General features: G+C 37.6%; 2 protein-coding genes across 3 annotated transcripts in view; one reads left to right on the top strand and one right to left on the bottom strand.

Moving 5' to 3' along the window:
* Window positions 1-22,806, bottom strand: part of CMSS1 (cms1 ribosomal small subunit homolog) — a 377,798-nt gene that overhangs the window by 335,535 nt on the left and 19,457 nt on the right. The window lies entirely within an intron of this gene.
* FILIP1L (filamin A interacting protein 1 like) overlaps window positions 1-22,806 on the top strand; it is a 298,965-nt gene that overhangs the window by 266,509 nt on the left and 9,650 nt on the right. Inside the window, exon 5 of one of the 2 annotated variants that reach the window (XM_032852026.1) lies at window positions 11,404-14,179. In XM_032852026.1, coding sequence (XP_032707917.1) covers window positions 11,404-14,179 — 2,776 coding nt within the window. Of the gene's footprint in view, window positions 1-11,403; window positions 14,758-22,806 lie in introns of those variants that run through there. The other variant, XM_032852025.1, reaches the window with a different exon arrangement.

Genomic DNA, 22,806 nt, shown 5'->3' with positions numbered 1-22,806 from the left:
GAAACATAAATTACAAGCCTGATCATCAAGAACCTATCTCAGCCTAAGGAAGCTTTCCAAAAAATTGCATATAATTACTCTGCAAACTGCTTAGAGCTCTGTGGTTATTTAACTATGAATGTAGCTGCTATCAATGCAATGCGACAATTAAAATTATATACAAATAAGAGTTGCTAAAAGACATGGTAGAATATAATCATAACCACACTATTAAAGTCTAGCCGTGAGAGCAGATACAAAAATGAATAAATCAGCGTAATGTACGTAGTTTCTGCTTTAGTGATTAACATTTAAGTCAGGAAGAAAACGTAATGTATTAAACTAGTTCTGAAAGAATAAAAGCAAATATAGAAACAGAGGCCCATCAAAGTAAAGTTATATACTTAGGACTAGAATGAACAATATTTCATATATCTTAAGAAAAGATCAAATAGAATTTGGTATATCACACCATGTGTTTGTTGATGGGAAACTACTATAAGGTATAACCAGAGCTATGAAAAGTATACTGGTTTCCAGGTTTTGACAGAAAAAGGGAAACTGACAAATAACAAGCATGGTACCTTGCACATGGTAGGTCATCATTATAACTGCTTCATAAAGATCTGAAATTAGTTAAATGTCAGCTGACCTGCATAGCACTGTGGATCAATGCATTTTAAAAACCAGGCAATTCAGTGGTTTCCATGACCTTATATCAAATTATGGTTTCAAACAAAACACAGTGTTTTAGGGAGACAGTTTTGTCATTTAGGATTTTTCTAAGAACTGAGAGAGAGGTATCGAAGGCAGAGGATCTTCTATCTATCCAAGGTAGAGAACAAACAACTAATTTTATTAAGGATGGAAACACTGGAGCAGTGACTAGGTCAGTGAATCTGGATGAAGTGAAGGGCTCACTCACCGCAGAAGCTGACAACCCAAACTAGAGGCTTTTCCAGAGAAAGACGTATTTGTCATTTATGCTTCAACTGTCTATCCTCAAGAGAAATGGTCCTTAAAGTGTGGCCCCTTTCAAGAGCTCTGCAAGTTCAAAGTTATTTTTATAATAACACTATGTTTTTCACTCTCATTCTCTTACAAGTGTACAAGGAGTTTTCCAGAGGCTACATGATGTTTTGTGATGTCACTGTTCTGACAGGTTACAGAATGTATGAAAAAGAACTGAGACCAGCTGTCCTCAGTTAAGCCAGACACTGGAATTTGCAGAAACAGGAAACAATGCAACACTTCCCACTTAGTTTATTGGTTTGAAAAAGTTATTTTTCATAAAACATCTTGGTATACAATGGGTTATTATTTTTAATGAATAAATACACAAACATTAAAAAAATCTTAGTCTGGGTTTCTAATATAGTTAATATCGAAAAATATAAATCATATAATCAAAGCTCTTTAGAGTCATCAATAATTTTTAAAATTATAAATGAGTAATGAGACCAAGAAGTTTGAGAACTACTAATCTGGAATCTTTACTGAACTGCACTGGAACTATCTGTTCATTCTTCCCCAACAGCCTACAAATGCTTTGAGAACAGGAATGAACCCTCCCCTGTTCATCTCAGTATAGCTCCAGTACTAACTACAGTCCTTTGTTGTTTGCAAATTAAATGAACAAGTCTTGCCATATTCATAACATCAAAAACTTAAATCAAGATCCATATAATAAATACAGTGGAGTACGTGTCTCCTAAAAATGACAGATGAGAAGGTAAGCAGACTCTGAAGTTGTTCTCTACTTACATATTGATTTCTTCAGCTAACAGAAGCAACATAATGCCATTAATGGCTTGTGGAATTGGTTTTATTGCTTGATAATCACCGTACATTTATTTATATGGGCCAGGTGTAAAAAAAAAAAAATAAAACTGGAAAAGAATCTGGAAAAACAGAAACAACTGATGTATTAGGGTGGTCAGATTATAGATGAATATTTCCTTTCCAATTTCATTTGCTGTTGCTGATTAATGTTGCTTGTGCAATATATTTGTCCAGCAGAGCTCTGGACTCTAACAAAAAAATAAAAGAACTGCTCCTTTGTTTGCAGAGATGAAATAACCAAAGGAGAGTGAGGGGCTTGAGGTGGACATTTATCACCAATCTCTCTTGTCGACCAAGCAAGCACATATAGTTCTAATGCAGGAATCTGAAAGAAGAGATGCTGCAACAGTCTTAATTCTTTCTGAAGTCCAATAATGTATTTGGAAAACACCAATGGGAAAACCATTTATACCTCATTTTCTTAAACACTTGAAACCATGCACAGAGTAAACACTAGAGCATCTTCTTTTAAAAAATGAATAAAATTATTCAGGGCAATACTACAATATTTCCAGAGGAAGGTATATTTGTTCATTCCTTCATTCATTCAAAAAACACTCATTTGTGTAAACAAATAAAACAAACACTCGATACCCTTCACATGTAAGGGGCTTTGTGGTAGACATATTTGTAGAAGAAACAAATGAATCAGACATGTGCCCAATTCTTAAGAAGCTTATATTTTAGTAGGGTTCATTGTAATGCAGATAAGTAAGACAAAATCAAGTGATAAAAATTATAAATTATAATGGGTATCAGCATTAGAACATTTTAGACAAACCATCTGTTTCATATGTGTTATCAATATTACTTCATTTGGTGTCTCACATAGAGGAGACAAAATATAGTCACACATGTGTGCTGACATATGTGTATGTAAATAAAAACTAAAAAGACCCTCTGAATATGTAATTTGTAATAAAGAACCAACCTTATGGTTAGTACCAAAGAACATTCAAGATGACAGATGGGATATTTTTAAAAAAACAAGGACTGGTATTGCACATAATAATAGTGATAAACCACAATAAGTTAACAGTTCTAAGCCATAACAGAAACTCTAAAGAAAAGCTGTAATGAGACACTGCTTTAAGCTAGTTTGGATTTAACTATCTCTATTTGTGTCCATAAAACCAGCTTCCACAACTTGTTTTTATTGGACAGGATTCAGTGACTATTCCTATAATCCTGTGCTATCAGTACTTGAACATGAATGTAAGTACTCCAAGACAAAAATCTTCGAGACTGGGGTACACCTACCCTGAGGGTACACAAAGACTTTCCAGAGCAAGTGTCTGTGCTCCCAGCTCTGTACCAATCCTTTCAAAACAGTCTTCCAACTTAAAATTTTACCAAACGCATCTTCCTGGGCTGGAAACTTCTCTGGAGCACAGCGCAGACACAGGGACAACTACAGAAAGACTTACGCCTGAGAGTCCCATGAAAGCAGCATAGCAACAGCTTCAGAACCACTGGGGGAAGCAGTGCTTGTTTCTTTCTCTGGGAACAACTCAGGGCAAGCTGCTGTGCCTTATCCCTTTTAGGAGTAAAATGGTTGCCAAAGAGATATGTATTTACACATTTACCTAAGTTGAGAAATGAAGTCCGACTATTCCTAAATATCTGATTTAGGTGACTGGTTTGCCAACGGTGACATTTTAGATTTTAGATTATATGGCAAATGTTAATATATATCTTCTGCAGTTATTTAAACCTTGAGTACAAATTTGTAGATGGCAGCTTTAAAATTTTCTTTAAAAAAATTTTTTTTAAAGATTTTATTTATTTATTTGACAGAGAGAGAGAGAGAGACAGATCACAAGTAGGCAGGGAGGCAGGCAGAGGGAGAGGGGGAAGCAGGCTCTCCGCTGAGCAGAGACCCCGATGTGGGGCTCGATCCCAGGACCCTGAGATCATGACCTGAGCTGAAGGCAGAGGCTTAATCCACTGAGCCACCCAGGCGCCCCTAAGATGTGTTTTTAAAAGTCCTTTTAGAATAAACTATCAGAAAATCCTTTTAGAACTATCAGAAAGATGAATTAAGGAAATAGTCCCATTTTACAATAGCAACAAAATGAATAAAATGAAAAAAATACTTAGAAATAAATCTAACCAAGGAGGTAAAAAAAAATCTGCACAGTGAAAATGTGAAACACTGATTAAATAAACTGAAGAAGACATGGAAATAAATAAATGGAAATAAATGGAAAGATATTCCATGTTCACAGATTATAAGGATTAGTATTACTTTCCAAAGCAATCTACAGATTCAGGGTAATCTCTATCAAAATCTCTAAGGCATTTTTCACAGAAATTAAAAAAAATAATCCTAAAATATGCATGTAAACAAAAAGACCCTGAATAGCCAAAGCAATCTTGAGAAAGAAGAACAAAACTAGGGGCATCATGATCACTGATTTCAAACTATATTACAAAGCTACAGCAAACAGAACAGTACAGTACTTGCATAAAAAGCAGACACAGACATCAATGGAACAGAAAAAAGAGCCGAGAAAAAAAAATCCTAATATGGCCAATTAAATTTCAACAAAGGAGCCAAGAATACACAGTAGGTAAAGGACCTCTTCAAAAAATGGTTCTGAAAAAACTGGATATTCACATATACAAGATTAAACTGGACCACTATTTTATATTATACACAAAAATCAACTGGAAATGGATTAAAGATTTGAATGTAAGACCTGAAACTATAAAACTCCTAGAAGAAAAGAGTGGGTGATCTCCTCCCTATCGGTCTTAGCAATGTTTTTTGAATTTTATGCCAAGAGAAAGGAAATGAAAGACCTGTACTCCAAAACTATAAAAGATTGATGGAAGAAATAGATGACACAAAAAATGGAAAGAGATATTCCATGCTTATCAACTGGAAGAACCAATATTGTTAAAAAGTCCGTACTGGGACACTTGGGTGGCTCCATCAGTTAAGCATCTGCATTTGGCTCGGGTCACGATCCCAGGTTCTGGGATCAAGTCCTGCCCATCAGGCTCCTTGTTCAGTTGGGAGCTTCTTTCTCTCTCTGCCTGCCTCTCCCTCGCTTGTGCTCGCATTCTCTCTCTCTCTCTCTCTGACAAATACATAAATTCTTAACAACAACAAAAAAAGTCCATACAGCCCAAAGCAATCTACAGATTTAATGCAATCCCTACCAAACACCAACACTTTTCACAGAATTAATACCACAATTTGTGTGGAGCCACAAAAGACCCTGAATAGCCACAGCAATCTCGAGAAGTAACAATAGAGCTGGAGGTATCACAATCCCAGATTCCAAGATCTACTACAAAGTTATAGTAATCAAAACAGTATGGCACTGGCACAAAAACAGATACACAGGTCAATGGAACAGAATAGGCCAAGAAATAAATCCATACTTACATATGGTCAATTAATCTATGACAAAGGAGGCAAGAATACATAATGGAAAAAAGAGTCTCTTCAATAAATGGTGCTGGGAAAACTGGACAGCTTATGCAAAAGAATGAGATTGGACCATTCTTTTATACCATACACAAAAATGGAACTCAAAATGGATTAAAGACCTAAATGTGAGACATGAAACCATAAAACTCCTAGAAGAAAACATGGGCAGTAATTTCTCTGACATCAGCCATAAAACATTTTTCTAGATATGTCTCCTCAGGCAAGGGAAGAAAAGGGAAAAATAAACATTGAAACTCTGTCAAACTAAAAATCTTCTATACAGCAAGGAAAACTGTCAACAAAACAAAAAGGAAACCTATGGAACGGGAGAAGATACTTACAGATGATATTTCCAATAAGGGGTTAATATCCAAAATATATAAGGAACTCATACAATTCAACAGCAAAAAAAACCCAAATATATTAAAAAATGGGCAAGGAACCTGAACAGCCATTTTCCCAAAGAAGACATACATATAGCTAGCAGGTATATGAAAAGGTGCTCGACATCACTAGTCATCAGGGAAATGAAAATGAAATATCACCTCACATCTTATCTACTGTCAAAAAGACAAGAGGTAACAAGTGTTAGCAAGAATGTGAAGAAAAGGGAACTCCTGTACACTGTTGGTGGGAATGTAAATAGAACCATGGAAAGCAATATGGAGGTTCTTCAAGAAATCTTTAAAAACTACCATTATGATCTAGCAATCCCACTTCTGGGTATATATCCTAAAAGGTAATGAAATCACCATCTCTGAAGAGATATCTCAACTCTCATGTTCACTGCAGCATTATTCACAATAGCCAAAGTATGGAAACAACTGAAGTGTCTGACAACAGATGAAGATATAAAGAAAATGTGATGAGATGGACTATTATTCAGCTTTAAAAAAGAAGGAAATCCTGCTATTTGCAACAACACAGAGAATCTGGAGGGCACTACACTAACTGAAATAAGCCAGACAGAGAAAGACAAATACTGCATGGTATCACTTACATGGGGATCTTAAAAAAAAAAAAAAAAAAAAAAAGCTGATCTTTATATAAACAGAAAGTAGAGAGGTGGTTGCCAGGATGGGGGTGGGGGCAGGAAACAGGAAGAAGGTGGTAAAAGGGTATAAACTTTCAGTTATAAAGATGATTAAGGTCTGTGGATCTAATATATAACATGGTGACTACAGCTGATAATCCTGTATTGTATAAGTGAAATTTGTTAAGAGAGTAGAACTTCAGCATTCTCACACACACAAAAAGTGAATATGTGAGGTGATGAATACGTTAACTTGGAATCCTTTCACTATATATATACATATATATGTATGTGTATATATATATATCAAATCATATTATATAATTTATGTATTTTATAGTTTTGTCAATTATACCTCCTTAAGCTGAGAAAAGGTAGATGATATTTGCTAAAGGAAGAGCTATGACTACACCATATATGAACAAACTAGTTGTACATAATAAAATCATTTTAGGAGATAGAAGAGCAAACATTTAGAAACCACTGCCCTATGAGATATGAACTAAAGAGAATTCAAACACAATGATTAAGATAATTTTTCTTTAGGTTGATAGTTTCTCCAACACAGAGAATGTTTCTTGAAAAAAAAAAAAAACAGTGTGCATGGACCAGGGTGAGGTAATAGTTTATGTTCTTTCCTGGAGAGATAGTGTGGCATTGGGCTTTATACCTTCCTGACATTCCTGAGCTTCAATTTTCATGGTGATCCAAATGAACCTTAAACTGTGAGAAGCACTGGTAAAGAATAGGCCATTTGTAGGAAAGATATAATCACCAGCTATATAAGCAACTCAGGTGGGAACTTTTTGATGCACCTGCTTAACTAAAGCTGAGTAAGGTAAAATAATGAAGAGTTTAACCCTAATGATAGATTGACATATATAAATGTCCCTAAGCACACAACTCACTGTCCTCAACTAGGGAATTTGTTGCCCCAGGAAGCACTGGGCAACAAAAGTCTAGAGACATTTTTGGTTGTCACAGTGGGGAGAGGAAGGCTACTACTGGCATCTAGTGAGTTGATACCAAAGATGTTGCTAAACATCTTAAAATGCACAGCACAGCCCCCACAACAAAAAATCATTTGACTCAAAATGCCAATAGTGCTGACAATAGAGAAACCCTAGCATAGATTATGCAAACATCCCTACATAAAGGTGTGTTAACTGGAACTGTTCATGAAAAAAGGAGCAATAATTTGACTACACAGCTCTGAGGGGATGAATTTTATATATGGGCATTTTGCATCTCAGGGTCTATGCAGCTGTCAAGACTATGTGTACCCTGGCTAAAAGCTCTCAAAATCATTTATCTGCTATTTCTAGCAAACTCAAGAGTCAATGATAATCTGTATTAGCATATAAAATCAGTCAGCATCACTGCCTAAAACCTGTTACTATGTGAAGAAAAATAATGGAGACAGAAAATTAAGGTACTATTTCATTTAAAAACCTAATCCAACTGAAGAAGAAAGCAGGCCTAGGGCCCTTAACTCCATACCCTCCTTAGCAAAAGACACCAAGAGTCTATACCTTCATTTTCCACATCCACAATCCCTTGTTTGCAATTTCAAAAAGCTAATAACTATGCAATATTCTTTTCTAAATTGTGGCTGCACTTCTTATCTGAACTCATCATCTGGCAGCAAAGCCTGAAGAGAGGCAAGGCTATTCATTATCTTAATTATCCCACTTAGTGTAACTATTCACAGGGTTCACTGCAGAAGTATTCAGAGGTTTGCTTAGGAGGTGGTGCCACAGGGTTTGCTGGAGCTGTATATATGATAGATGCTCCTTACTGCCTTTCTAAAATTTGAAAAACTGTAACTTTGAAAACATTTGGCTTCAAAAGTTTTGGATACATGATTTATGGACCTCAAATGACTAAAATACAGTCAACAGCAAATATTTGCTGAAAGTATTCATATACATTTGAAAAAAGAAAAGACACACACATACACAAATCCCTACATTAGTAATTAGCAGTATGACAATCAGTTTCTTTATTTAGGGCACTGTGTAAAAGTCAGGCTTGCAGCTTCAAATCCTACAAGGTCCTGCTAACTCTGCATAGAAATGCCTTTCTTCAAGTCCATAAACTAACCTCAAACTCAAATTCAGCCTTCTTGGTAAAAAGCAAGAACAGTGAATGATTTAGGGTAAGCCCCTTGACTATACCAGAAGTGCTAATTCCAATTCAGTAGTATAATCAGCCTCTCTCCCTCTCCCTCTCCCTCTCCCTCTCTCTCTCTCTCTCTCTCACACACACACACACACACACATATACACACACACAGAATGTGTAATAGCATTACAGGCACCAACTGGCTCTGAGAAGGTTCTGTCAGGGCCTCTCTCCTATCTTCAGTTCTCACTGGTTGCCAGCCCTAAGCTCCTGAGTTGATGGTTGGGAGTATAATTCTTTCTGCATATAAACTCTTATTTCCCTCCCAGACAGGACTTACCTGACCAGCCTGTTGACTGTCTTATGGTGTGCTCATGGGACTGGCCCACAGAAATAGCAGGTTGTTAGGAAATAAGTAGTAAGGAATTACTAAGAGCAAATGTACTCAAATTGTCAGTTTTATGTGTCTACCTTATAGGATGGGGGCTTGGAAACAAAAGGGGATGCCAGCTGATTTCCAGAAACCATCAAAAAGATACCTGGCCTTGGAACCATGATGAAAAAGATGCATCATGCTTGCTGCCAAAAACAATGAACGCAATAGAAACAATTTAAACTTCTTCAACATCTTTTTCTGCCAGTTATAGCTCTGCCAAGGTTCACTAATCACCATTCAGTTTTTATGCTTTTTTCATTACACTGTCAAATAATCTTCCCTCTTTTATATCCTAAGGAAATACATGTCCTTCTCCTGAAAATGAAATAGCACATTGTATTATTTAATAAGTTGAAATCAAATCCTGAAAAGTTTTTGTGAAACTGTTCTCTAATAAAACTCTAAGAACTGTGATGTAAAGCAGGGAAAATATTTTACTGCAGTTATACTCAGCGCATTGTTAAATATGATTCTAATGCTAAGGTGGGAGGAAGAAGCACTTTGCCAAAATTTTTGTAACTTTCACCACCAAAGCAGTTTGCCCGTGGACGTACGTATCTACCAGTGCGTTGTGAAGTCTCATGACCATTCACGAAGGAGGTGCCATCTTTCTTTTCTCAGGTGTCTCAAATAGGGAGTGGGAAAGGGCTAGAGGTCACAGGCAAACCTCCTTCCAAGACTGTGGATGAGCTCATCATCAACTCCACCCTAGCATCCAGCTCAGCTTCTTAAGAATTTCACAGGCTCCAGCCCTTGGACCAGCCTCTTATCAGGTTCTCAACACGGGAAAAAATAAAAGTGGATCCTCCCCACAAAAAAAAAAAAAAAAAAGGGAATTCTTACATTATACTATTATTTTAAACATGTTCCTGTTATGTAGTGTAATCAAGGAAAAGAGCAGATTAGGATCTCAAGAATGACTTTTCCAAGAAGACTCTTCTAAATTAGTTTCCTTTTAAAATGTCCTTACAAATCCTTAAACAATTTTCAAAAAGAAAGTTTTGTGGCAAGGATTAAACATATGCATTGCATAATTAACTCATTCCTAGTAGAAAAGATATAGTAAAATATTGTGAGCTCTCTATTATCAGAAAACAAACTTTTCACCATGACAAGTCCTTTAGTTCAGTTCTTCAGGGATTCCACTTTATTTTAGCTTCTGTATAACAGTACTGCAAAGCTGTAATTACATTCTCTGTAATCAGCCCATTCCCAGTGTAATCAAGAGTGCCACAAATTTCAAGTTATGATCTCACTGCTGAGGAAAATGTGTGGAAGAGATAATTTATACTACATGTAAAATGACATTGTGTTATGCCAACAAATTAAAAACATTAAAGAAAAAAGTAATATTTTAATAGAATCATCATTTACGAGGAACTATTATGTTCCTGATAGTTTTTTTTTTTTTAAGATTTTATTGATTTATCTGACAGACAGAGATCACAAGTAGGCAGAGAGGCAGGCAGAGAGAGAGGAGGAAGCAGGCTCCCTGTTGAGCAGAGAGCTTGACGTGGGACTTGATCCCAGGACCCTGAGATCATGACCTGAGCCGAAAGCACAGGCTTAACCCACTGAGCCACCCAGGCGCCCCCTGATAGTTTTTCTTCCATCATTTCTACCATCTGACTCTAATCAACTCTTTCCTATTAAACCCTGTACTCTTGCTGTATGGTATGACAACTCAACCCCTTCAGATGCCTTTCAATTCCCTTCATTCAATTGCCAGTCACTATGGGGATAAAGATATATGTGAGGTGAATGGTTCCTGGCACAATGTTATGCTAATGTAAACCATATTTTAATTGGCAGAAAGGTCCATCAGAGAAGTGTATAATTTCTAAGCAATGTGAATAAAATTTCATCTCAATTAAGAATCAAGAAATTGAGCATCAAACGTAATGTGCCACATATTATAAAGGTTCAGGCAAAACATCTTATAAATGTAACCATAGCCACATTAATAAGGAAGGACAACGGCAATAACTAACACTTACCAAATGCTTACTTTGTGTCAGCACTATAAGAATCTTAGACAAATTATTTCATTTAATTTTCACAAATGGCCAGTGAGGTAATACAATTATTGCCTCCATTTTTCATATCAGGAAGCTGAAGCTCAAGGATGTTAAATAACTGCCCAGGTTAATTAGCTGGTAGAATACAGCCAGTATTGAAGCCAGGTCACCTTGAAACTCCGTTTTTTTACAGCTTTCAGGCTAGACTGTCTACTGATTCTATTAAACAGCAATTTAAACGAAGTAATTTTATCTTTACTCTTCCACCACGGCTCCTGGTGAACTACAACTATTACCAATCAACAAGGGGTGGGGGGAGAGGGAGTAGTGAAAGCAAAAAAGCAAGATAACTGCTTATCAAGATTCTCCTCTCCAATCAATTTCAGGAATTCCTTTCCATGAAATTCAGGAATTCCTTTCCATATTCTGTATAGCTGATCAATCTTTTTAAATTATACAAATGTTTAATGACAGCTGATAAGTTACTGAAGCACCAATCCAAAGTAGAATGCATTCTTCTATTTTTCAGACTAAAGAAGTTGATTGACCAAGAAACCGAGTCCCAGGAGAAGAAAGAGAAAGAAAAGGAAAAGAGGGTCACCGCCCTGAAACAGGAGCTGACCAAACTGAAATCTTTTGCTTTGATGGTGGTGGACGAACAACAAAGGCTGACGGCACAGCTTGCCCTTCAAAGACAGAAAATCCAAGACCTAACCACAAGCGCAAAGGAAACACATGCTAAACTAGCTCTCGCTGAAACCCGAGTTCGGGAAGAAGAGCAGAAGGCAACCAGACTAGAGAAAGAACTGCAAACACAGACCACAAAGTCTGACCAGAACCAAGAAACAATTATGGCAAAGCTCACCAATGAGGACAGCCAAAATCGTCAGCTTCGACAAAAGCTGGCAGCACTCAGCCGGCAAATTGATGAGTTAGAAGAGACAAACAGGTCTTTACGAAAGGCGGAAGAGGAGTTGCAAGATATAAAAGAAAAAATCAACAAGGGAGAATATGGAAACTGTGGTATCATGGCTGAGGTGGAGGAGCTCAGGAAACGTGTGCTAGAAATGGAAGGGAAGGATGAAGAACTCATAAAAATGGAGGAGCAGTGCAGAGATCTCAATAAGAGGCTCGAAAAAGAAACATCACAGAGTAAAGACTTCAAACTTGAGGTTGAAAAACTCAATAAAAGAATTATGGCTCTGGACAAATTAGAAGATGCCTTCAACAAAAGCAAACAAGAATGTTACTCTCTGAAATGCAGTTTAGAAAAAGAAAGGATGACCACAAAGCAGTTGTCTCAAGAACTGGAGAGTTTAAAAGTAAGAATCAAAGAGCTAGAAGCCATTGAAAGTCGGCTGGAAAAGACAGAATTCACCCTAAAAGAGGACTTAACTAAACTGAAAACATTAACTGTGATGCTGGTAGATGAAAGGAAAACAATGAGTGAAAAATTAAAGCAAACTGAAGATAAGTTACAAGCTGCTGCTTCTCAGCTTCAAATGGAGCAAAATAAAGTAGCAACAGTTACTGAGAAGTTAATTGAGGAAACAAAAAGGGCACTGAAGTCCAAAACTGATGTGGAAGAAAAAATGTACAGTGTCACCAAGGAGAGAGATGATCTAAAGAACAAACTGAAAGCAGAAGAAGAGAAAGGAAATGATCTCCTATCCAAAGTTAATCTGTTGAAAAATAGACTTCAATCATTGGAAGCAATTGAGAAAGATTTTCTAAAAAACAAATTAAATCAAGATTCTAGTAAGTCCACAACAGCATTACACCAAGAAAACAATAAGATTAAAGAACTCTCTCAAGAAGTGGAAAGACTGAGACTGAAGTTAAAGGATATGAAAGCCATTGAGGATGACCTTATGAAAACAGAAGATGAGTATGAGACTCTAGAACGAAGGTATGCTAATGAGCGAGATAAAGCTCAATTTTTATCTGAAGAGCTGGAACATGTTAAAATGGAACTTGAAAAGTACAAGTTAGCAGAAAAGACAGAGTCCAGCCATGAAGAGTGGCTTTTCAAACGGCTTCAAGAAGAAGAAGCGAAATCAGGGCACCTCTCAAGAGAAGTAGATGCACTGAAAGAGAAAATTCATGAATACATGGCAACTGAGGACCTCATATGTCATCTCCAGGGAGATCATTTGGTTCTACAAAAGAAACTCAATCAACAAGAAAACAGGAACAGAGATTTAGGAAGAGAGATTGAAAACCTCACTAAAGAGTTAGAGAGGTACCGGCATTTTAGTAAGAGCCTCAGGCCTAGTCTCAATGGAAGAATCACCTCTGACCCTCAAGTATTTTCTAAAGAAGTTCAGACAGAAGTGGCAGACAATGAGCCGCCCGATTACAAGAGTCTTATTCCTCTGGAACGAGCAGTCATCAATGGTCAGTTGTATGAAGAGAGTGAGGACCAGGACGAGGACCCTAATGATGAGGAATCCGTGCTGTCCTTCAAATGCAATTCATCTTCTCCCTGTCCTGTTAACAGGAAGCTATGGATTCCTTGGATGAAATCGAAGGAGAGCCATCCTCAGAATGGAAAAATACAAACTAAACCCAATGGCAATTTCATGCAACCTGGCGATCTAGTCCTAAGCCACACGCCTGGGCAGCCACTTCATATAAAAGTTACTCCAGACCATATCCAAAACACAGCCACTCTTGAAATCACAAGTCCGACTACAGAGAGTCCTCACTCTTACACAAGCACTGCAGTGATACCAAATTGTGGCACCCCAAAGCAAAGGATAACCATCCTCCAAAATGCCTCCATAACACCGGTGAAATCCAAAACTTCTGCTGAAGGCCTCATGAATATAGAGCAAAGTATGTCCCCAATTACTATGGCAACCTTTGCCAGAGCGCAGACCCCAGAGTCTTGTGGTTCTATAACTCCAGAAAGGACAATGTCACCTATTCAGGTTTTGGCTGTGACTGGTTCAGCAGGCTCTCCTGAGCAGGGACATTCCCCAGAGCCAATAGAAATCAGTGCCAAGCATGCAATTTTCAGAGTCTCCCCTGATCGGCAGTCATCATGGCAGTTTCAACGTTCAAACAGCAACAGTTCAAGTGTGATAACTACTGAGGATAATAAAATCCACATTCACTTAGGAAGTCCTTACATGCAAGCTGTAGCCAGCCCCGTGAGACCTGCCAGCCCTTCAACGCCACCACAGGATAACCGAACTCAAGGCTTAACTAATGGGGCATTAAACAAAACAACCAATAAAGTCACCAGCAGTATTACTATTACACCAACAGCCACACCTCTTCCTCGACAATCACAAATTACAGTAAGTAATATATATAACTGACGACTCTCACCCTCATCCAGTCTATAGTGATATTGTTGCAAGGAACTCAATCCTTTTTAATTATCCCTCCACATCCCCCAAAAGACTGACTGAACTTGTACTTTGGGAAGGTTTGTGCATGAACTATCCAAGAGTATCTGAAACTAACTGTTGCCTGCAATAGTCATATCAAGTGTGCACTTACTGTATATCTTTTCATTTACATACCTGTATGGAAAATATTTAGTCTGCACTTGTATAAATACATTTTTATGTATTTCATTTTCCATAACTCACATTAATTTCACTGCAACTTGTCTTGATGAAATACCTTAACATTTTAAAGCAGTAAATAATGTTATTTTTACCATTGCTTGCTGAATTTTTTTTTTTTTTGGTCATTTTGTGTTATATTTTTGCATGTATAATAGAATTTTACTTTCTGTTCATAAGGTCTATTAATTCTTCCTTAAAAACAAGTAGGATCTACTTCCTACTTCCCATTACAGTCAACTTCTGATCACATGTTATTAGAGGAAGAGGAAGTGGTTCAAATAATAAAATTTATGTTTCTTTGATTTTAAAGTGAACTGTAAGATCTCTCAGGGGTAAACTTAACTTCCAGCTTCAGATGTATTTCAGTATGCCTGGTGCCGGGCAAAGTGCTTAGCACATATTAAGAACTTAATAAATGTTTACTGACACTAAGTGAATAAAATATTAAATAATTTGCTTTTATAAGCACAATAAGCTGATGGTGAAAGTAAAAATGAAATGTGACAGGAAGCCAGAAAAAGCACATTTGAAAACACAAGTTACCTTGATAATCAAGAGTTGACTGTATTTCTACTACAGGTGAAAACCACCATAACATACGTATTTCCATCTAAACATGAAATAAGCCACTATGATATATGCTCTTGAACACTGCTTCAAAGCAAAAATGTCATTCTTATTTTTCTTTCCTATCTGTTTCCTAAAATAGTTTGGATTATTTAAGGTAGATGGTTCCTACCTTACTTGTAAATCAGCTATATTCAGAAGCTTACAATGTAATTGCATTTCTCCCCTACCTCTAAACAAGCAAATAGAAGCCAAAGATAGTTTTAAATACAAGTTATAGAAAGGCATATTTTTTAAAAAAAATCATACATTATGTTAGTTGAGGAAAATTTATTCTGTGATTATTGTTATGCCACTTACAAGGTAAGTGAGAAAAATTCAGCCAAAGCATTCTAAGAATTCTGATACCTACCTTATAGGACAGGACTCTTTGAAAATAATCTATATTTCCATAACAGAGAACAACAGTTTTCAGAGGAACATTTTAAATTACAAATCTAGTCCCCAAGCCACATTCCCCCCCCCCCCCCCCCCAAATTCAGACAAAATAGTTCATTACCAGTTTCCCTTTTTCCAACCTCATAAATGTTAATTTCATTTGGTCAATTTTACTGCCAGCTACTAATTTTAAACACAATTCATTTAGACACCCAGGCAAACTGAAGATCTTGAGAAGTAAAAGAAATCTTCCACAATTATACTCCTTTTCCCTGCAAAATCAATTTCATGATAAGAAAGCGAAGATTTGTTGACAGAAACACTTCCATGGTGATGAACTGCAACACCAATGCTGTGGGCTTGCATCATCATTAAATAAATTTGGATGAAAGCTGAGGCTGGTGATGAATGAGAAAGCTTCTGTTTAAACACATTTATCTTGGGAATCAGCAGTGACCCAACTGTATTACAAAATACATGATGGTCTAAATGTTTTTCAAAACGATTTTTATTTATTTATTTTAAAAGGTTTTGTTTATTTGAGAAAGAGAGAGAGAACGAGGTGGGGGGGCTGGAAAGAGGGAGAGGGAGAAACAGAATCCCTGCTGAGCAGGGCTCTATCCTAGGATCCTGAGATTAGGATCTGAACCCAAGGCAGATGCTTAATCAACTGAACCACATAGTTGCCCCCAAACTATTTTTATTTTTAAGTCACCTTGGGCTAGAATTTTAGAGGAAACTACATACTTAATTTAGCATTTATCAAAGTAGACATTGATAATGCTATTGCATAAGATGCTTTTCTAGATAATAAGAGAGGGTACACATAACATTTTGGAGCATGACAGAAAGTAGAAAGCATGAAGAACAAAGTCTTTGCAGTGCTTCCCAACCTTTGTCACATAATGGCCTGGAGAGAAAATATGCCACCCCAGCTGCTGAGGGGAGATCCATTCCTGGCACACCTGTAACTAACAGGATTTGAAAAGCTCTGGGCTCTTCAATAGTTCAAACCTTTTGTAAGGATTCAATTTCTCATGTGAGCCAGAATAATTCTCTACAATAAAGTTAACACCACGGTACCTGTGCTCCATGATTATAATGCAAATTCTCATTTCATCACCTGCTCTAGGTATTTACTAAAAATAGGCATCCCAAGTGATTAATGTGACTAGAAGTTTACTGGACTTCCAAGGAACTGAACCTCTTTAGAAGTTCCTCTACTGGGAGGATTACTTCAGTATAATAATTCACATCACCATCAGAATTTAGGAACATTATCATATTAATAACATATATAGATTATTAAAAGTGTTACTAATTAAAATTTATGGTAAGGACAGCACCACTTCTGGGGAGGGGGGGAAGCATCTTCCCCTTTCCATAAAATCACACATTAAAAAGGAGCATCTTCCCATCACACATTCTAGACTTTTGGTCCTTAATTTCAAAATTAATTTTTTACTTAAAGTTTTTTCTAAAGATTTTATTTATTTGACAGACAGAGCGAGCACAAGGAGGGGAAGCAGGCTCCCCACTGAGCAGGGAGCGGGACATGGGGCTCAATCCCAGGACCCTGGGATTGTGACCTGAGCTGAAGGCAGATGCTTAATCCAGGTGCCCCTCAAAATTAAATTTTTATATCCTGTATACGTTTGAAAGGTTATAGAACTTTCTTTTTCATCTGTATATAATCACAGAAGAACGTTGAAAGCTAGGAAGGAGGAAGGAAGTGACATTGGAAAAACTTCAGATGAGATATGCAAGAGTGGAAATTTGTTTTCTTGAAAGAAGGAGGCCAATAACAGACTCATAGAAGAGTTTTTATATACATCTGATAAAATATCTTTCATTTTATATGAAGTCTCAGCTTCAGAACCAATTTTCATTTTACTCAGTCCCCTATCTCTTTAAATTTTTAAGCTGCAGCATCCTACCATAGATTTAAATGATTTTCCATATTCTTCTGTCCTTTTAAGAACAAAGGCAAAATTTCTCCTGAGGATGCCTCTGTTCCCTGGGGGCAATGGTAAAAATAAAATCATCACCCTTACTAGGACAATGTGAATTACTAGAGTTGGAAGTTTACATATAAGGGAATATACATTCAAGATAATGACAGGATTACATAAATATACTCAGAAGGTCTCCACAACTATAGTTCACAACGCCAAGACATTAAGACAGGTCTTCATGACACGCAAAGGATAAAAATTAGGTTGTACTATAAGATGGTCATAAAAGGGGTATTTCATTAAAAACTTTTTTAAACTTGGAGCCTAAGCATTTGATGATCTTTAATGAAGTAGAATTCGAGACAAAAACATGTTTTTGGTAGCTTCTTTGATCCTGAATCTTTACAGAGTGAGTCTCCTTTGAAACTTACTAGATAAAGGCAGGGAAAGATCTTTATAACAACATTCTATTTCCCTAAGCCTTTGTTTCTGTTATTATTTTCCCCTCCAAAAATCATTTTGCTTTGCAATCCTAAGAGAAAACATAATCAGGCAAAAATATATGCCCCAAACATTAAGATCTGTGTTTCTCAAAGTAAAATCCAAGATACATGTATGAGAATCTCGATGGTCCTACGAGGGTAGGACCCAGGAAGCTGCACAAATACCTCTGCTGATTAGTATGTATTCTAAAGTAGGAATTCCACTGTTTTAGAAATTCCCACATTGATAAACATTAGCAAACGTGTTCTGACAGTAGCCCTGCTCTATCAGAATGAATTACACCAGTCCAAGGAATTGTGACTATTCTGCTCTCTAGTGGCTGGCATGACAAACAGAAAGATCATTCCCCAGATTTTCTTTTCACTCAGAAGAAAAGCTTAATAAAAACTACCATTGGGGCACCTGGGTGGCTCAGTGGGTTGAGCCTCTGCCTTTGGCTCGGGTCATGATCTCAGGGGCCTGGGATGGAGCCCCACATCGGGCTCTCTGCTCAGCGGGGAGCCTGCTTCCCCTTCTCTCTCTGCCTGCTGCTCTGCCTACTTCTGATCTCTGTCAAATAAATAAGATCTTTAAAAAACAAAACAAAACAAAAAAAACTACCATTTATAAGGTGGAAAAGTTCTTACTTTTACAAATGTACCAAAGCATAGATGCCTGAATCTTTAGCTGAGCAGTAGCAGGCTGTCTGACACCTACAAGCTGTTTTTCCCTCAGATCCAGGGCCCCCAAAAGCCCTACAGCATTTCTTGGGAATGGTCCAGAACACACACTAAAGACAGCAGTTTGGATGAACCAAAACAAAGGACTCCATTCACCTTAGGCCACAGTGGAGCAAATGCCAAGAAAGAGCAAGAAAGATAAGTGGTTCAATAAAGTCCCCAATCTCAAACCTCCTTTAATTCATTTTCATTTAGATTAAACTCCAAATCCCTTCCTTTCCAACGGATGGATCCTTCCACTGTGCAGTGAAATATATCAAAGCAGGCATCCCCACAAGGCAATACTGTAGGGTAAGGAATCCTTAGGGAGTCTAACCAGTTAAATGGCCAACACTTCTAAGTACTATATCATTTGATAATGAATTTTAACACTGTTCATATGGTAGCATATATAAATTTGTCAACATTCCATCAGGACACTAGTTTTTATACTTAAAATGGTGGCATAAGGACACCTGGCTCAGTCGGTTAAGCGTCTGCCTTTGGCTCAGGTGGCATAGAGACACCTGGCTCAGTCGGTTAAGCGTCTGCCTTTGGCTCAGGTCATGATCCAAGGGCCTGGGATCAAGTCCCGAGTCAGGGTCCTTGCTCAGCAGGCAACCTGCTTCTCCCTCTGCCTACCACTCCCCCTGCTTGTGCATGCTCTCTCTCTCCCTCTCTGACAAATAAATAAATAAAAACCTTAAAAAAAATGGTGCCATAAAAATGTACTCTGGGCTACAGTCAGCTATCCTAGGTACAATCTTCTTTACTTATAGCTTCATTTTAAAATTTCACTTTTTTTAAATAAAATTATTGATCAAGAGAAATAAAATTTGTCTGATTAAGGCAGTTTTTGAAAGCTTTTTTAGTTTTCTTATTTTAGTAAGTTCCTTTTCCCCCCATAGCCAAATGGTCCTGTATGATATTTTTGTAGTATCATCTAGGATTTTTTTTTTGCCTCTGAGTTATATTTTGCTTTTGAAGGCCTAGTCATCTTTGCATAACTAACAGCATATACGGGCTCTAAAGACCTACAAAGCCTGTTTCACTTTGCATCCTCTAGGCCTCTGGAAAGGTGGAATGGGTTCCCTAACTGACATGCCACTCATATACCTCAGTGACACGCATTGTGTGTTTTCTTCAAAGCACCACATGGACACAACTGGTTAATCTACTGACCATGTCATACAGAACTGCCTACCTTCTACCTGACACGGGGGCAGGTAGGGAGATAAAGATTCACTTCCCCTGAAGAGTTTATTATTCTGAGCAAGGGAAGAGACGAGAAAGAAAAGAGGAGTAGATAATATTTAATCAAGTGCAAACTAAATTCACACAGTAAACTAGAGATTAAGCAGGACTACCGTAGATTAACAAGGCTTCACAGAGCAAATGAGGCTTGAAATAGGTCAAAGAAAGATTTAGAGAAGTGGAGGGATGGGGTCAGAGGGAATATTTGAAGCCAGCAAACAAGTTCAGGTTCCAGTTCATGCCCTTCCCAGCCAACTATGGGGCCCTAGAAAAGTTACTTAATTTTTGTAAAATAAAGAGAACTGGACTTGGTGATCTCTAAGATCATATCTAGTTCTAACTTCCAGTGATTTCTGAATTCTCTTCCTTTTTAAATTGCTTAAAATTCCTTTGGGAAATAAGGCAGGGCATAAATAAATTGATTACCTGTAGAGTTTCCTTTTAGAAATTAAATTTCTGGGGTGCTGGGCTGGCTCAATCGGTTAAGTGGCTGCCTTCAGCTCACGTCATGATCCCAGGTTCCTGGGATCAAGCCCCGCATCGGGCTCTCTGCTCAGTGGAGAGCCTGCTTCTCCCTCTCCCTCTGCCTCCCACTCTGCCTATTTGTGCTCTCTCTCTGTCAAATAAACAAACAAACAAATAAATAATTCTTAAAAAAAAAATTAAATTTCTTCTTCCTCATTTTCCTACTTGTAGGTGTCCTAACTACTAGATGGTCTCCAAAGATGTCTCTTCTTCTTCTTCTTTTTTTTTTTTTTTTTTAAGATTTTGTTCATTCACTTGAGAGAGAGAGACAGAGAGAGCACAAGCAGTGAGAGGCAGAGGGAAAGGGAGAAGCAGACTCCTCACTGAGCTGGGAGCCTGAAGCGGGGCTTGATCCCAGTACCTGGAAATCATGATCCGAGCAGAAGGCAGTTGCTTAACCATCTGTGCCACCCAGGTGCCCTGTGTTTTCTTCTTTAAGATTCTATGAATTAGTCTTTTAATCTTCAACATATCAGCCATTTTCTTATTAGAGCAAACTTTCTCAACCTCAGGACTATTGACAGTTTGGATCTGATGATTCTTCGTTGTAGAGGGATGTCCTGTGCACTCCAGGATGTCTAGGAGCAATCTTGGCTTCTACCGACTAGATGCCAAGCAGCATCCTCCAACTGTGACAAACAAAAATGGATCCTGACATAGCCAAATGTTCTCTGGGGGATAAAATCACCTCCATTTGAGAACCACTGCAATAGAGAGATGACTAACTAACTCTATAAGTCAGTTCCTTTTTTACAGGGTTTGCTGGTGGGAAAAAAAATCTAACAGCTCATTTGAAAAGTGTTAAGTCTGGTATATAGAGATGAAAATCTTGAATATGACTAAACATAAGCCTCAAAGCAACTTTAAAAATCTGCACTGAAGACTTGTGTTACATAAGGATTGTTTCCACTAATTTGACAGACTGGCCCAAAGCATGTGTGTATTTGATATTTATTTTTGTGTTAATATATTGTACCTTTGTTTCTTTCAATACCATATTATAAACTTGAGTTTTCAGATGAGCTTTGCATTTCTCACATGCCTTCAAGAGAAGTAAAGTGTAGAGAACCAATCACATTTGCCTAAGTGGGTGAAAAGTCAGTTTCAGGAGGATGCCTATGATCTTAAGAGATAACCCTTCACTGTTCAGCCCTTTCCAAAGAGTTTTCTATGAAAAGTTTCAATTCTCTCTGTAGTAGCTTATAACCACCAGAGGCACAAATGTCTTCTATTAGAAATTTCTTCATTCTTCAACAAATCAGCTACAAGAATGAACCAACCAATATTGGTATGTGTGTGTGTGTGTGTGTATATATATATATATATATATATATGGCACCTAATACTACTCATTGCTGTACAAGGCAGTTATGCAAGTATAAGATTTAGAATCTAGGGTGGGAACTGAAGACTACCTTTAAAGGTAATTAAGACCGTAACATAGGGAAGGAATTCTATAGATAGTAAGTACTACAGGAATTTGGAGGAGGAGCCATTACTATAGGGGCAAGGTTTGGGGGTTAGGTTTCAGAAACAGATGAGGGATGAAGAAGAGTATGATAAAGAGAGGATAAAAGGTGTTCCAGGGAAATGCCTACAAGAGCAGAGATATGAGGGCAGATAGAAAAGGAAAGAAAAACTATGTTCATGAAACAAAGAGCAGTGCAGTATGGCTGCAGATGAGAGGGCTAGAGCAGGAAGTAAGACTTGAAGGGCTTGGTCCTGTTAGACTCTGAAGGGCCTTGAATATAATGTTAGGGAGCATTCTATCACACCTCAGAGAAGTGAGATAATGGAAACAACTAATTCTTTATACACTTATTTCACAACAACCCTATAAAGTAGGTATCTTCACAATTTTAGAGATAAAAAAAATTTTAATTGTGAGATGTAAGGAAAATTGCTTCAGGTTGTTCTGTTAGTACGTGATAAGAATGAGACATTATAACACAAATCTTGTCCATTGGCTTAAGCCTTACCTTTTCTGAAAACTTCCATGATCACCACAGTCCAGAGGGATCTGATTCCCTATCCAACTCCTCCCATCTCCCTGAGGTTACTGTTAGGGGAATAAGTAATTATGAATGTGAGAGGCCACACCTTACATAAATGGGCAGGCATGGGGAAGACGGACTTGGGGATGTGCTGAGGATAGGACATGGGAGAAAGCAAGAACAAGGAGAAGCACAGTTTCTCATCATCAGGAAAGTGCCAGGCATGCAGAATGAGCGTGGAGTATGAGGTACCCGCAAAGCAACAGAAGTGAACAAAAATGATCCACAGAGGGAGCATCACAACAATGCACATCAAAGCTTATAAGAAAGTAGCTGCCTTGATAGTCTGAATAGTGACCCAACACTTCCAGAAAACATAATCAAAAGATCAAAGTCTAGCCACCAAAAATAAGCAC

Source organism: Lontra canadensis, unplaced genomic scaffold, assembly GCF_010015895.1.
Source record: "Lontra canadensis isolate GAN:19392208 unplaced genomic scaffold, GSC_riverotter_1.0 scaffold6, whole genome shotgun sequence".
Taxonomy (NCBI): Eukaryota; Metazoa; Chordata; class Mammalia; order Carnivora; family Mustelidae; genus Lontra; species Lontra canadensis.
Note: the sequence above shows the minus strand (reverse complement) of the source record. Positions and strands in the feature narration are given on the sequence as shown.